The sequence below is a fragment of the Cololabis saira genome, chromosome 21, assembly GCF_033807715.1.
Source record: "Cololabis saira isolate AMF1-May2022 chromosome 21, fColSai1.1, whole genome shotgun sequence".
In the NCBI taxonomy this organism is placed as follows: domain Eukaryota; kingdom Metazoa; phylum Chordata; class Actinopteri; order Beloniformes; family Belonidae; genus Cololabis; species Cololabis saira.
The window spans coordinates 2,721,144-2,736,891 of NC_084607.1; the positions used below are offsets into that span (position 1 = coordinate 2,721,144).

General features: G+C 41.0%; 1 protein-coding gene across 1 annotated transcript; it reads right to left on the reverse strand.

Annotated features, from left to right (window-relative positions):
- Positions 1 to 731: 731 nt before the first annotated feature.
- LOC133422517 (zinc finger protein 501-like) lies at positions 732 to 15,337 on the reverse strand. The gene is made up of 4 exons (XM_061712544.1): positions 14,975 to 15,337; positions 3,706 to 3,717; positions 1,505 to 1,997; positions 732 to 1,420 (listed from the first exon to the last, which is right to left on the reverse strand). The coding sequence occupies exons 1-4, from the start codon at positions 15,335 to 15,337 to the stop codon at positions 795 to 797; spliced, it is 1,494 nt and encodes a 497-aa protein (XP_061568528.1). The 3' UTR covers positions 732 to 794.
- Positions 15,338 to 15,748: the final 411 nt, after the last annotated feature.

Here is a 15,748-nt window from a genome sequence, read left to right on the forward strand (position 1 = left end):
TTCCTTGCCACTGTTTGGCTTAAGGCTTTTCTCCCACTATGGGAGTTTTTACCTGCCATTGTTTATATAATAATTGCTCGGGGGTTTATGTTTATGTTCATGTTCTGGATCTCTGGAAAGCGTCTAGAGATAACATCTGTTGTATTAGACGCTATATAAATAAAATAAAATTGAATTGAATTGAATTAAAACATACTTTATGCCAATAACGCTTTTTTCTTTATTTGGTCCCTTTTCAGAATGTGACATGGTAGTCACTGAAATCTAATGCTTAAGTGTCTGTTCAGTTGCTTTTGACTCAATATTAAAATGTAGTGTTAAATAAAGGGAATTGTTCAACAGAATGAGGGCAGTACAACACAGACTTCACTTATCTAGTGTGAATGAGCTGAACGAAATACAGATGTCATGGTGTCATTTTAGAATTATTGCAGGTCCAGAGGTAATTTAAATCCAGCACGAATAGTACATATGGTGATAAAAATCACATGAAAAACGCACTACTGTGTGACTCTTTTCTAATATTCTGACACTGATGTCTTGTTGTGAGTTTGCAGTGAGCAGGAAGCTGAAATCCAGCAGGCAAACAAAGACCTTTTTTTATTTAAATGATGGAACAATGGAACATAAACTGGTGAAAATTCAAATTTATGATAAACACATTTTTCAGTTGAAAAAGAAAAAAACAAACTCCAGATTTCTTTTTTCCTCAGAACAACATAACATGTCTAAATTGCTACCTTTAACTGAGCTCTCCAAGTAAAAGCTGCCCCACGCTGATCACGGACAATTTTTTATCTGGTGTGAATACGCTGATGACGCCTTAGATGACCTTGTCGGGTAAAAGCTGCCCCACTCTGATCACATTTGTACGGCTTTTCTCCAGTGTGAATACACTGGTGACTCCTTAGATGACCTGACATGGTAAAAGCTGCCCCACACTGATCACATCTGTAAGGGTTATCTCCAGTGTGAATACGCTGATGACACTTTAGACTACCTTGTTGGGTAAAAGCTGCCCCACACTGATCACATCTGTAAGGCTTATCTCCAGTGTGAATACGCTGATGACACTTTAGACTACCTTGTTGGGTAAAAGCTGCCCCACACTGATCACATCTGTACGGCTTAAATCCAGTGTGAATACGCTGATGACTCCTTAGATGACCTTGTTCGGTAAAAGCTGCCCCACACTGATCACATTTGTAAGGCTTATCCCCAGTGTGAATACGCTGATGACTCCTTAGATGACCTTGTTGGGTAAAAGCTGCCCCACACTGATCACATCTGTACGGCTTAAATCCAGTGTGAATACGCTGATGATGCATTAGATGACCTTGTTGGGTAAAAGCTGCCCCACACTGATCACATCTGTAAGGCTTATCCCCAGTGTGAATGCGCTGATGACGCCTTAGATGACCTGACATGGTAAAAGCTGCCCCACACTGATCACATCTGTGAGGCTTAAATCCAGTGTGAATACGCTGATGACTTCTTAGACTACCTTGTTCGGTAAAAGCTGCCCCACACTGATCACATCTGTAAGGCTTATCCCCAGTGTGAATATGCTGATGACGCCTTAGATGATCTTGTCGGGTAAAAGCTGCCCCACACTGATCACATTTGTACGGCTTTTCTCCAGTGTGAATACGCTGATGACGCCTTAGATCATCTTGTCGGGTAAAAGCTTCCCCACACTGATCACATTTGTACAGCTTTTCTCCAGTGTGAATACGCTGATGACTCCTTAGATGACCTTGTTGGGTAAAAGCTGCCCCACACTGATCACATTTGTACGGCTTTTCTCCAGTGTGAATACGCTGATGACGCCTTAGATCATCTTGTCGGGTAAAAGCTTCCCCACACTGATCACATTTGTATGGCTTTTCTCCAGTGTGGATACGCTGATGACTCCTTAAAATACTTGACGTGGTAAAAGCTTGCCCACACTGATCACAGGTGTATGGCTTCTCTTCAGTATGAATCCTCTTTTGGACCTTCAGACCTGGTGAAGTGGTGAGGACTTCATCCCTCCTATTTTTTCTCCCTTTGGCTTTATGTTTCTGTAAGGAAAGAGAAAAAGACTTAGATCCTGTGGTTGGCTGACCTGACAAATCCTTTTTCAGTTCAAGTCAAGTGCTGTCTGTCATGATCGCAGTGAAACAATGAATAGTTTTATGTCTGAGTGCTATGTTAAGCTTGTTCTGTTATCAATGGCTCTTAACAGCCAGAAATATTCACATAAAACATCTCAATATGTCAAAACAAAAGTGTGAAGTAGTAAAGCTACCCATCCTCAGAACAAAATCATAAATTGTTTATAGAAATTCCACTGAAAAGATGTGGGGATTAATGGTGTAATTTTTGTAGAGCAAATGTTCAGATTTTGGCCGTTGTTTGTATTGTTGTTGTTTCAATCTCTGTGAGCTGGTCAGGTTGAAAATCTATTTTTACAGAGATGGACAATTTTTTAGCACATATGTTTAATATATGAAATAAATTGCAGTCGCATTTGAAAGCAAAAGGTGTGTGTGTGTGTGTGCGTGCGTGCGTGCGTGCGTGCGTGCGTGCGTGCGTGCGTGCGTGCGTGCGTGCGTGCGTGTGTGTGTGCGTGCGTGTGTTGGGCTCGAAAATTCTGTTATGTACAAAAGACCTGGCAAAAAAGTTTGGGAACCACTGCAGCACCACAAGGACACGGCCTGAAAACTGGGCTGTCTTAAGTGTTGCATCCTTTGTTCAGGGCTTGTGGACTAACTCAGTGAACCCAGCATGGATATTTTGTACTTTTGAAATTTCATTTATTGAGGTGAAGTTTATTTGGTTTTGTCTGATTTGAAGCCAATTTAAGGTGTTTTCATGTTCATTTAAAATTATATGTTCATTGTCACTACTACTACTACTTAAAATGAAGCACAGAAAAAGGCTTTAGAAGCGGAAAAAATAAAAACATGGCCCAGAGACTGGATTTCTGATTTATGTAGAAAAAAACAGCTTTAGATTGTTTTTAAGACATTCAAGGCCTGTTTAAAATATACATTAAATGCCATAATATGTCCCCTTTAAGTGTTGCATCCTTTGTTCAGTGCTTGTTGACTAAAGCTTGAGTTATGGTTCTGCGTCAAAACGACGCCCGCGTCGACGCGTACCACACGCCATCACTGACGCCACCTCCCGAAAACTGTAACTACGCGTTGAGGCGACGCAGACCAAACGCAGACGGAGAGGGCTGTGATTGGTTCGCCTGGAAGCAACGCATTTCCAGTTTCCGGTTTGGCACAATAGTTGTCCTTATCTCTTTGATTCACTGTGACCGGAAAAAGTCGGATAAACCATTAAAGGAGCTTGAGGCTCCTTTTAAGAAATGAGACTCTCTAGCGCCACCCTTCACCACGATGGTCGTCAGGGGTACTGCAGCCAACAGCGAAGCCGGCACGGGAGAACGGGGACGGAAGTAGCAGGGAGACAGATCGTACTTTGAGAGACAAAGGTTGTTTGGACGCAGTTTCTTTTGCAGCTGCGTCAGCTTGAACATTTCATTGAGAGACAAAATCAGATTGTTAGTGTGATCATCACATTTACACACAGCAATTTGTGTAGGCAGGAACATTGTATCCACGTGATGCGCTATGGGTCTACCTATAGCGAAAAATAAAAAACGTATCGGGGACAAAAGCCCCAAAAGCAAAACCTGCAATGTTAACTCACGTAGCAGGAGCCCTGGAAGCAGAACCAACAACAAAAAGATCAAAGTCAGCATTGTCAATTGCAACATCACTCAAATTCAGGTCTTGGGGAACAAATGGATGTTAGCGTTGCGAGTGGTTCTCCATCATCCGCTGTTGGAAAAAGGGTAAGGGTTAAGAACTTGCTGTAGCACTTGAAGTCATGTAACCCCCCTTCCCGTCCACAGTCTGGGCGAAAAGTCATGAACAGTCAGGCAGTCCAGGTAGTGGAGGCGTCTGTAACGTCAGTTTCAGGTCAGTGAAGGCGTCGTCAGCCTCGTCAGTCCAGGTACCAGGGTCTGATGCTTGTAGGCCTTCTCCATGGGCAATTGCTGCCAATGGTGCCTCAATATCCGCATAATGCGAGACCCACTGTCGACAATAACTGGTGGAGCCCAGAATTTACATAATTTGTTTCTTAATGACCAGTTCTGGCGTTTCTCCTTCTGAATGGCCGTAATTCTGCCAGGTGAGAGGGATCTGCCCTCCCCCGAAATAACATGACCCAGAAACGCAACCCTTGTGGCAACAAACTGCAGTTCGGACAGGCCGGCTTGATGCCCCTGTTCAGCCAAAATGGGTCAACAGGTCCAGAGAAGCTTTAACGCACTCATCTCAGGACTCACTCGCAACCAAGATAACAACAACATACTGCAATAAGCACTTCCAAACCGCCCCTCAGAGCCAATGACAGTAGGCTCATGAACACTATATGGGTCAACGACATGGCATGCATATTTTGGTGTCCGGGTGCATTATTTCCCTTTAAAATAATTTTAATCAATTTATGACATATATCACTTTATTCTATAAAACCTATTTAGTTTGAATACCTTTCAGGTACATTCAGATAATATATGTTACTTTACATTTTGGCATCTCAAACCCCCAAAATGTCAAATGGTACAACCAATGTAAAACTAGGAAAATGCGATTTTATCATAAAACTCTCTATTCTATTTAAAAATGATATGTATGAACTTGACAGCCAAGGTAGCCAATACAGGTGTCCAAGTAGAAGCCCGTCTAATTTAAAATTAGCTGTAAAAGTCAGGTGGCACAACTGATGTCAGGTGGTGCGACCACATAAAACATTCATTTAAACCAATAAATAATAGGTTAAAGTGAACAAATGGTTGACAACTATGATGTGAATAGATATTGTATTAAATGCATTCATTTGTATATTTGTATAATTATTATTCCGTCTTTAAATGTAAAATTGGACGCTAAAGATACTAAATAACTGGCCACTGGAATGCAATAATCTTAAAATATTGTACATACAACAGAGTTTTTTTTTTAAATACCTTCTGCGGAAGCCTTATTCGTCATTGACCCATATCCAAAAAAAAACACAGGGCACTCATTTTACGGGACGAAACCCACTCCTGACGAAACCGTCAATCAACAGTATGTGACTTCACGACAGACAAAATAAAGGAAAATGATTGATATGTAACATGCTTTTCACAATCATACACAGCTCAACGGCAAGAATCCCATTTCCATACAACAAAAACCAGGGTCGTTGCCCTATAGATGTAGCTTTAAAAACACTAAAATACCTTTGTTTGAAGCTTTCACATACATGTACGTGTACACTACATTTCAAATGTTTGGAAAATGGCCAAAAATATCCAAAATAAAAATGGGCTACTCAAAGGCCTTATACATCCTTTACCCACAATCCGGTTCAAATACAGTATCACAAAAGTAACCTGCAACCATTCAAACGGTAATTCAACCCAATGCTGACAATTCCACATCATCAATTCCCCACACAGGGAAAAGAATGAGTAAAAAACTATTTTACTTGTATCAATTTAACAAAAAAATGTCAACAGAAAGGAAAATGAGATAACATCTCTCTCCCATCCACGCAGCCTCACGTGAACGCTCCCTGCGTGAACGCGCAGTCAGACAAGCGACACGGAGCTTACACACACCCAGGCGTTCACACACGCACACACAGAGCGCAGGCGCATCAGCAGTTAATGCTGAATTTCACATACATTTCACAATCTCAACATCTAAGTTTCTCTGTTTATGTTTTTCAGGCTCATGTCAACATAGTAAAGTATCAACATAGTATCTTCACGAAGCCACGCCATCAACATCCAAGTTGATCTGGCAATTTAAATCCCTAGCTAAAAAAGGGGGGGGTCCCAGACCCCCGAAGGTCCCTGACCTTCAAACCAACCCCCTCAGTGGGACTCAAACCCACTTTAATGCATTTACAGGAATCCCCAATTCAATAAACAGTTTCAGTCATGAACACTAGACAAAAAATATTGGACAGGACAACCATTAGCCCAAACAGGCAAACAAAAGTTCCCATTCCCCTAGATCCATCGAGAGGAGTGACTCTTACGTCAGCTACCCCTCCTCCCTGCTGGTCACCGGGTCTCCCAGACTCCTGCTGGTCACCGGGTCGCTTGACCCCAGGTCGAGCCGACCCCACACGAGTGAACGTATAACATATTACCATCAAAACAAACGTGTAACAGTTTACCATCAAAACAAACGTGTAACATTTTACCATCAAAACAACAGCAAACAAAATTGACTGTTAGGATGGACTGGAATGCCGAGGAAAAAATAAATAAAACTACCGGAATCTGAGAGAAAATAGCGTGTGAATTCAGGTCGAATCCATTTCGCTTCTAGTCCATTTATAATCACTTCATCTTATTTGTACCTCATCTTTAATTAACCATGAATGAGGCGTTCCAGTCTGGCATGTGATGCAAGAGTTTTCCCGCTGTAGAATAAACAAAAAGTATAAACCAGCCCCTGCAACATTGTTCTAACAGCTGAAAGTATTATAATGAAGCCTCTAACTCACTAACAGTTCGGCATGAGCAAAATTACCAATACTTATTTAATTTTACAATTGTCTTCACGTAACTTGAAGTTCTTTATTTATCAATAACCACATCTGAGAAGATACTAATCACGGGCAAGCAGCTACAACAGCATTGGGGTGTGTACCCACACGTCATGAATAACCTCTCCTGACACAATACTCAATTCCAACGTCTATAAATAAATTACGTTATAATCTTAAATCATAATCTAATCTTAAACAGACAAGTGTGCTGATTTCCCTTCCCTTCGGACATTAAACATAAAATCCAGACCTATTAAATGAAAAACAAGGTTCTTGTGTATGTGTATTTAGTATTCAGGTGCTCACGTGTTCTGCAGACTTCACACACTGGGGCACAGTCTGTTTGGATGTCTGCCTCATTCAGCAACATTCCAATCTATCTAAATTTGTTTTTTATTTTTATTTTTAGCGAGTGATAACTGGCCTTCACTAACCTGCAAAGCCTCCAGCTGTTTAACGCTCAGGCTTCCTGTTTCTTGTGTTTTCTTTATTTTGGGAATTTAAGTTGTCTGACCCATAGCTCCGACAAAGGTTGTGGGTTCTATTCTTTTCCATAATTAACTATCATATATCTCACATTTAGTGCTGAAAAATCTGGTCCTTCGGAAAAATTACTCCCAGAAGGCTTGTTGAAAACTGGCCCCCACAGCTGATTATTTGATCCTCTCAGACGTGTTGCAAGTCTAAATTTTCAGGAGGAGAGAAAAAAAACACACAAAAAAAACACAATGGCTAACCAAGGTCTTCCGCTTATCAGGGTTTGTGACGTCACAACAGCCGGAACACTTGCGCAGCTCTCTCACAGAGATAGTTGGATCAAAAATATATTAGAAAAAGTCACGGTTCAGATTTGACTGGAGTCCTGCATCTTTTAAATCCTACAGAAGCAGGTAGTACTTTGGATTACCCGTTTGCTTCCAAATGCTGCATCTTTTAAATCCTACCAGGTATACTTCGGATTACCCACTTAACTCAAACCGGATTCTAGACGCAGAAGCCCACGACATAATCAACAGGAAAACATTCCAACTCCAATTATTTCTCAAAATTATTTGTTATCCTCCAGACAGTCAAGATTGTAAGCCAGACATTAACAGACAGCTCAGAGCACAAACACAAATCCTCCGACTCCTCCTAGGATTGGATGAGGCATCCTAGGCCGCCCCCAGACCCTGTCTGGCCCACTCAGATTCCCCGAATCCAGAGCCCTCAAGTTCCCGACTTGAAGTAGTCTTCCACTCTCAAACCACGGCTACAAAAGCACTCGTGATCCGTCACGTCTGGCGACCCACAGCTGATGTCGTACAGAAAGGCGAGTCTTTTTCTCTTAAACAAAATTCCTTCATCCACCTAGAATTGAAAGGCATTCTACGACGCCCCCAGACATCGTCTGGCCCCTCGATCACTAACTCCTAGGTTAGTAACAAACAAAATTCCTTCATCACCTAGAATTGAAAGGCATTCTACGACGCCCCCAGACCTAGTCTGGCCCCTCGATCACTAACTCCTAGGTCAGTAATAAAACAGCCCAAGGTCCTCAGACCCTGGCTGGACCAGCCCTCCCCGGTTCCAAATACTTGGACTACCGGCCACATCAGCTGAATAGGCAGAGAGGAGACGTTAGCGCGCAACTTATTTCGGCCGTTTTCCTTCCAAAACTCACCCAAAAGAACAGCGAGGCGTTTCTGAAGCCACCGGGTTCGTTCGACCCCAGTCGGTGCGGGGACCTTCCCAACCCCCTGCGGACGAGAGGCCCTCTCCTCGACCTTCACTTGATGGGGGAGTACGAGGTTGTTGCATGCTTAAAACACCTTCGATTCCGGAGGAGAGAAGGAAAAAATCCGGCACAGATGAGGTCCCGTCGTGGTCGCCAAATTGTGGTGGCAAAAATTGTTGTTCAAAAAGAATGTCAGGACTAGGGCTGAACGATATGGACAAAATTTCATATCTCGATATTCATGCCAGATATCTCGATATCGATACGATACGATATGACTTCGGTTCGGTGAAAATCAAGCATTTTTCAGAAAACAAAAACATCAGAAATCAAAAGAGTGCAGTTTTATTGATTAGAACTCACTGCCAGTCATCAACATTAACATAAAGTCACTCAATAATAAATAATAATCAAAATATTTTACTGTAGCTCCGCTTTAACGATAAATAACCAATGCAGTTAGAGTTAGAGTTCAGTACATGTTATTGATTATTGATTGGACGCTGCAGCTGAACGGACTGTCACAACATCACTGCAGTTTCATGACGGAGTGAAGACAGATTACAGATTAAACTCATGTTTCACTCCCAGGTTTCAGATTTGATTTATTTTCTGTTTCAACAATTAAATATCTAAAAATGTTAACTTTCAATCTGATCAACAAAAGAACCAGAAACAACTTTCTTAATGTATTACTGCGCATGTGCAATCCCCCCATTTGTCCAATCCTTGTTTTCAGTAAACGAATAGGAAATAGAGAAAAAAGTTTTCCACTCGCTGTTTTAATTCCCAATTTCGATTTTCAAACACATCAATGAATTTTTTATTATCAAAACAAAAGATGGGGAAGGGATTATTTTGGTTTATTTCTCTATTTTTATTTTGTAATTTCAAAACTAAAAAGGGATGGCTGCGAAATACACGTCGCAATTTTCACCAAGCACGACTTGCACAACACCTCGCGCTGGTCGACATCATCCTTTCTAAATCCAAAATACCTCCAAATAATGGAGGATGATTTATGTTTTGGCACAAAATTAGATTCTGCACCGCCACCGGCCGCATTATCCTCCGCACTCATGTCTCTTTTCTTCCGTTTGGACTTCTCCGCTCTTCTCCGCTCTCCTGTGTGTGTGGCTGTGTGAGTCTCAGTCTACGTCTCCCTCCCTCCCTCCTATGTTTGTCATTGGTTGGCTTCAGCTGTCGATCAACAGCAAGCATGAAATAAGCTTTGTGGTTGGCTGGCCGTAGTGGTGCGTTCAAGGGCAATCTTAAAAGCAGGGCGAGCGGAAATATATCGTTTATATCGTTGCTTTTCCGTTATTAATGTCTTGAATGTTCATATCTCGATATAGATACGATTACGGTATATCGTTCAGCCCTAGTCAGGACACCTCAGCTGTCTTTATGAAAAGAGGACAAACATTCAATTGAATGGAGCCACACAGTCCAACCGGTCACATGAACCGTCAGTCCTGAGTGCGCTGAAGAAGATTAGCGACAGGTTATTTTATAGTTGGGAGCAGGAAAAGACAAAACATCACCCATCACCCTGGCAAAGGAACATGACCTCAGCATTGGAATGAAAACAGGCAACAGACAGTGTTATACCAAAATTTTCCATTACACGCGCATGCAGCGTCATGTGACGTCACATCCGCAGCCCAGCGCGGGAAATTCCGGCCCGGAATTGCAGCACATTTTGCAGCACAGAGCCTGTTCAAGGCAACAGAGAGATACACTAGAGGGCTCATTCTTTTTGGTTTGGAACACTTCATCTGACATTATTACTAGAAAACTTAAAACATATACAAATTTTTTATCATAAATCCAGCCTCAAGCTCCTTTAAGGAAAAGATCGCGAATTAGCGATGACAGGGGGTACTGCACCACGGAGAAATGGAATGACGGAGAAGACCGAAGGGTTCACGACGGCGTCACGGTGACGGCGTGTGCTCTGCGTTGGGTTGACGCAGAACCGTAATTCAGGCTTAACTCAGTGAATCCAGCATGGATATTTTGTACCTTTGGAACTTTCATTTATTGAGGTGAAGTTTATTTGCTTTTATCTGATTTGAAGCCAATTTAAGGTGTTTCATGTTAATTTAAAATTATATGTTCATTATTACTACTACTGATGAGCCTAAGTTATTACTATTGTTCATTCCTTGACCGTTATTATTTCGTTTATTTCGGCATGTTTATATAGACACATTTCATCTCCAGAACATTATACATTGCATACTCAGCACATGACGAAAAGGGTACGGGAGAAGTTGACGCTTATCAAAGTCCCGCCCCGTTCTATGTAAGATTCATGATCACATCAACAACAGAATTCAGTAAGATACATAGTTTACCACATAGCAATTTGTCTAATTTCATCCTTCACAGTCCAGATAGCATGTATGTTTGTACACGTGTCCAGTCCACTCATCCTGATCACCGTTCCTGTGATTTACTACTGTGTCCACTGTTCAGTTATTTTTATGTCCAAGCCTCTTTTTGCATGCAATCCACTTTGCAATGGAGGTGCGTGTGTCAATGCAGATTTTGATTAGTCGCCGTCCTCTGGCTCTCTAGCCGCCACAGCCTTTGCCCCCTCCGCTCGTACTGACTTCATCACCTCCCGAGCTTTGGACACCTCCGACCATACACTGGTCAGTCTCCCCTGGATGTCAGCGAGGCCAGAGAGCAGCTTTGCCTGATCAGCTCTCACTTTTCTCAACTTTTGTAGCATCCAGACCCCGCCAAGCCCTAGGATCACCAGGCCCACCGTCATGCCCGTGAATATATAGACGTCCTCCACGTCTTCTATATCCAGCACCCCAAGACACACCACTTTCCATTTATTCCAACTGTCCATGGTGTATCCTGCCAAGAATGTCCCATCTGGACAGGCCGGTTCCCTTGTCCCAGCACGCCGTGTAGAAAAAATCTTGTCAATAGCATTTACTGACCAGTTCAGAATCTCCATTCTTGATTTTATGTTCTGCTTGGTCGTGATATCTGCTGTGCTGTGATAGAGCTCAATGTCACACACACACATTTTATAGTGACTTTGTTTTGTTTCCATGTTTTGTTTCCATGCCAGGTGTTCCAGTGCTGAATTTCCCACATTGCCATTGTTTTGTACACATAGCCAGACATTGCCATTCCTGTACCTAGTTTTGATATTCCTTCCATAACAGCTTCTTTAACTCATGTTTGAAAACAGTTAAATTTCTTGCTAACTTTAATTCATTGTTTAGGCTATTCCACATTTTCACACCAGCTACTGACAAACTATGGCTTCCCATCGTTGTCCTTATCTTTTTCTGTTTAAACTGCAGCAAGCTGCGCATGCTGTGAGGACCTTGACTAAGAGTGAACAATTTCTGAACATTTACTGGTAATGCCGCCTGTGTTGCTTTGTAAATTGTTTGTAGCATCTGAAAATGAAGTATCTCTCTCAGTTTTAGATATTTCGTCTTTATGAACAGTTCGTTCGTATGTGCCCTGGCTGGGACAGAATGAATGATGCGAAGCGCTTTTTTTTGCAATTTAAATATTGGTTCTGTAATGCCCTTGTAAGTGAAACCCCAATTTTCTACACAGTACCTCATATGTGGGACTATTAGTGCCGAATATATGGTCTTAAGCGAGTTTAAATTGAGAGATTTCTGCAATTTCCACAGAATAGACACACTCCTTGCCATCTTATTTTGAATTATTTTTACATGTGGTCGCCATGTCAAGAGGTCATCCACTAATATACCCAGAACCTTATGTTCCCTCACTCTTTCTATATTGTTTCCATTAACTTGCAAGTTTATGCTTTTCTTTACATTATTTCTCCCAAATAACATGAATTTGGTCTTTGCCAGATTTAGTGATAATTTGTTTATATTAAACCATGTATTTAGTTTTGTCATTTCTCTGTTAATCGCTTTTTCCAGTATATTCAAGTCGTTTCCTGAGCAGAAAATATTTGTATCATCAGCAAATAAAATAAGTTTTAATACATCAGATGTTTTGATTATGTCATTGATATATAGAGTAAATAGCTTAGGGCCTAAGACTGACCCCCGTGGGACCCCACAGACGACATCCAGGCATGTAGACGTATTTGTTCCCATCTGGACATATTGGACTCTACCAGATAGATAGCTTTTGATCCATCTTAAAGCTGTATCTCTGATACCGAAATCATATAATTTTTCAATCAAAATATCGTGATTTATAGTGTCAAAAGCTTTTTTGAGGTCAATAAAGATGCCTACTATATATAATTTGTGGTCAAGCGCATCTTTAATCAGTTCTAAGGACTCCGTGAGGGCAAGTGCTGTCGAATGTTGCTTTCTGAACCCGTATTGGCTATCACACAGGATGTTGTGTTCAGTCATGAACTTTTCCAATCTGCTATTATAGAGTTTTTCTAAAATCTTTGAACACTGCGGCAATAAGGAGACCGGGCGATAGTTTGTAGTCATATTTATATCACCACTTTTATACAATGGTAATACCTTTGCTATTTTCATTTTGTCTGGAAATACACCGGTTTTGAAGGATAAGTTACATATGTGCGTGAGTGGTGTTATAATTCCTTTTTGTACCGCCTTCAACAGTCTCATGTCAATTTTGTCTACAATCTACTGAAGATTTAGATTGCACTGTGTGAGGGCATTTACAACTTCTGCTTCAGTGACTGGTTCAAGTAACAGACATGAATTTTTAGTAATTGTATTCTTATCAGAGTCAAAATGGTCCCAGCGCAATGGTGATTCAGGGATGTCCTTGGCCAGCTGTGGGCCAACATTTACAAAGAATTTATTGAATTGATCCACAATCAGCTTCCCGTCAGACACCGTTTCATTATCTATAATAAGGTGGTCTGGGAGTGTGACCTTTGGTTTCCGACCTGATATTGAATTCACTATACTCCAGAGTTTCTTGTTATGATTCTTGTTATCTGATAGTAGTTTTTCATAGTAATCCTTTTTTTGCTTTCTTAGTGCACTATTTATCTTATTTCTATATTTTTTATATTTGGATTCAGCTATTTCTGTTCTGTCTCTGAGAAATTGTTTATATAAAAGGTTTTTTTTCCTACATGCATTTACAAGTGATTTCGTAAGCCACGGTGTGGCTTTCTTTTTTGTTTTGTCTGTTATCTCCCTTGCAGGGCAATGTTTATGGTACAGTCCTGTGAGAGTCTTCAGGAATTCATCATACGCTTTGTTTGTTTCTGTTTCAGAGAGCACATGTCTCCATGTCTGTGTCAACAGCTGACTCTCCAATGCGTTCATATTCTTTTCATTTCTTATCCTAACTAACTTTCTTTTTTTCGTCTCGCTCTTTACAATATGATTCCACTCACACATTGCAAAGACTGGTAGATGATCAGAGATATCGCATATCAATAGTCCACTCACTGGATCTGCTTCTAAGACATTTGTAAATATATTGTCAATTAGTGTGGCACTATGTTTGGTAATTCTGCTGGCCATTGTAATTAAGGGATGCATACCTGCCGCATACATACTATTTAGAAAGTCATCTGTCCCAGCGTTGTTGTTTGGGTTGAGGATATCGATATTAAAGTCTCCACATATGAAAACATTTTTATGCTTTGTCAGAGAGAGTAGTTCTGTCACACTATCACTGAATAATTCTAACTTTGAATCCGGGGCTCTATACAGACAGGATATTACAGTATTTCTCCCTTTACACATAGATAATTCTACAGTTATGCATTCCATTACATTGTCAATAGCTTTTGACACATTTTCCAATATGACAAAATTAATGCTCTCTTTAATAAAAAGAGAAACTCCTCCACCAGTCTTTTTTTTCTATTTTTACACACAAATTCATACCCATTTAAGATGAAGTCCATTCCCTTTTCTTCATTAATCCAGGTTTCTGACACCGCAATGATATCAAAGGATGTAGAAAATCCTTCCAAGTATTCCAATATGTGATCAAAATTTGCATATAAACTCCTGCTGTTGAAATGAATGATTGACAGCCTCTGATCCATCACAATGTCCTTATTGAACTGCTCCCTTGTATAATATCCACAATTTAGTGCTCTGCTGTAGTAGAAGTGTATATCCGGGTCAATTTCTTCATTCGAGTCTTCTGATCCAAGGTGTTGTTTTAAAGATAGGTTCCTTTTTTCATAATTGGCAATCCTGCCTTTAAGTTTATTCATCTTTGTTTTTTGTGAGTAGGTAATCCATTCTTTTTGTAGAGGTTTCATGATGGGCTTTGACATATTTAGCCGGTAAGTTTCTCCAACTCCTCTACCTCCCTGATCAGCACCGGTCTGGTATTTTCTGGCCCATTTTGTTTGATGTAGACTCTGCAGTTTGCCGTCCAGGTATTTTGTATTTTTCCAGCCTTCTTCAGTTGACGAGCTTTCCAGGCGATGGTGGCGTTTTTCTTGCTGAGATTCTCGTTTATAAACACACTGGTATTTTTCAGCTTACTGCCTTGTTTTAGCAGCGCTATTTTGTGTTTTCTGTTAGTGAATTTCAGCAGAACAGCCCTGTTTACATCTTCACGTTCTCCCACCTTTTTTTTCTTGGGCAGCAGTTGACATGTATCCACATGTTCAAGATCGATCTTAATGTTTTTGGAGGTTAGGAAATCCTGTACCTGCTTTTCCACAGATTGGATGTCTTCCTCCTTCATCTCCTCCTGTCCTCTCGTCGCTGCTGCATAGCTCCTGGGCTTGATCTCAATACCCGTAATGATCACATCATTTAGCTTGTTTTGTTGATCAAGCTCCTCCATTTTGTTGTTTAGAGCTATTATCAGCCCATCTTTTTTCTCATTTTCCTCTTTGAGGTGTTGAATCTCTTTCATCAGGCCTTGCATCCCTTGTAGTTGGCTCTTTATCTCCTTCAAGCATTCCAACTGAACCTCCAAGCCTTCCAGCTGAAGCTTTACTCCCTCCAGGGTCTCACCCATTTGGGTCAGGTCCTGTGGATTGAACTGGTTCCCCTTTTTTGGTGCCATTTTCCTTGGATTATCCGATTCTGTCGCTATTTGATACTTTTCGTATAGCTTTTCGCATAGCGGCTCAGTAGCCCGCTATTGTTATGTTTGAGCTTATCACTCCTTCGAGGCCAAGCTCACCAGCTGCGTCGAGGAGCTGTGTCTTGTCCCACGTCTAGCTCAGAACTGAGCTAAAAGTATTGTGTTGCATTCAATACATTAACATAAGAATAAAGTTATTAATCTCCAAATGGAAACGTTTATTCAGAGGTTCTCTCATTACATGAATAAAAATCCTTTTGAATTTGAATCCCATTCACTAATGCCCTGCCTACAGTCTACATCTATATTATATATTCGGACGTAGACAAGTTTAAAAGTCTCTTGGGAAGGTCACGTGTTTGTGTTTTCTGCTGCTCAGTTCAAAGCTAC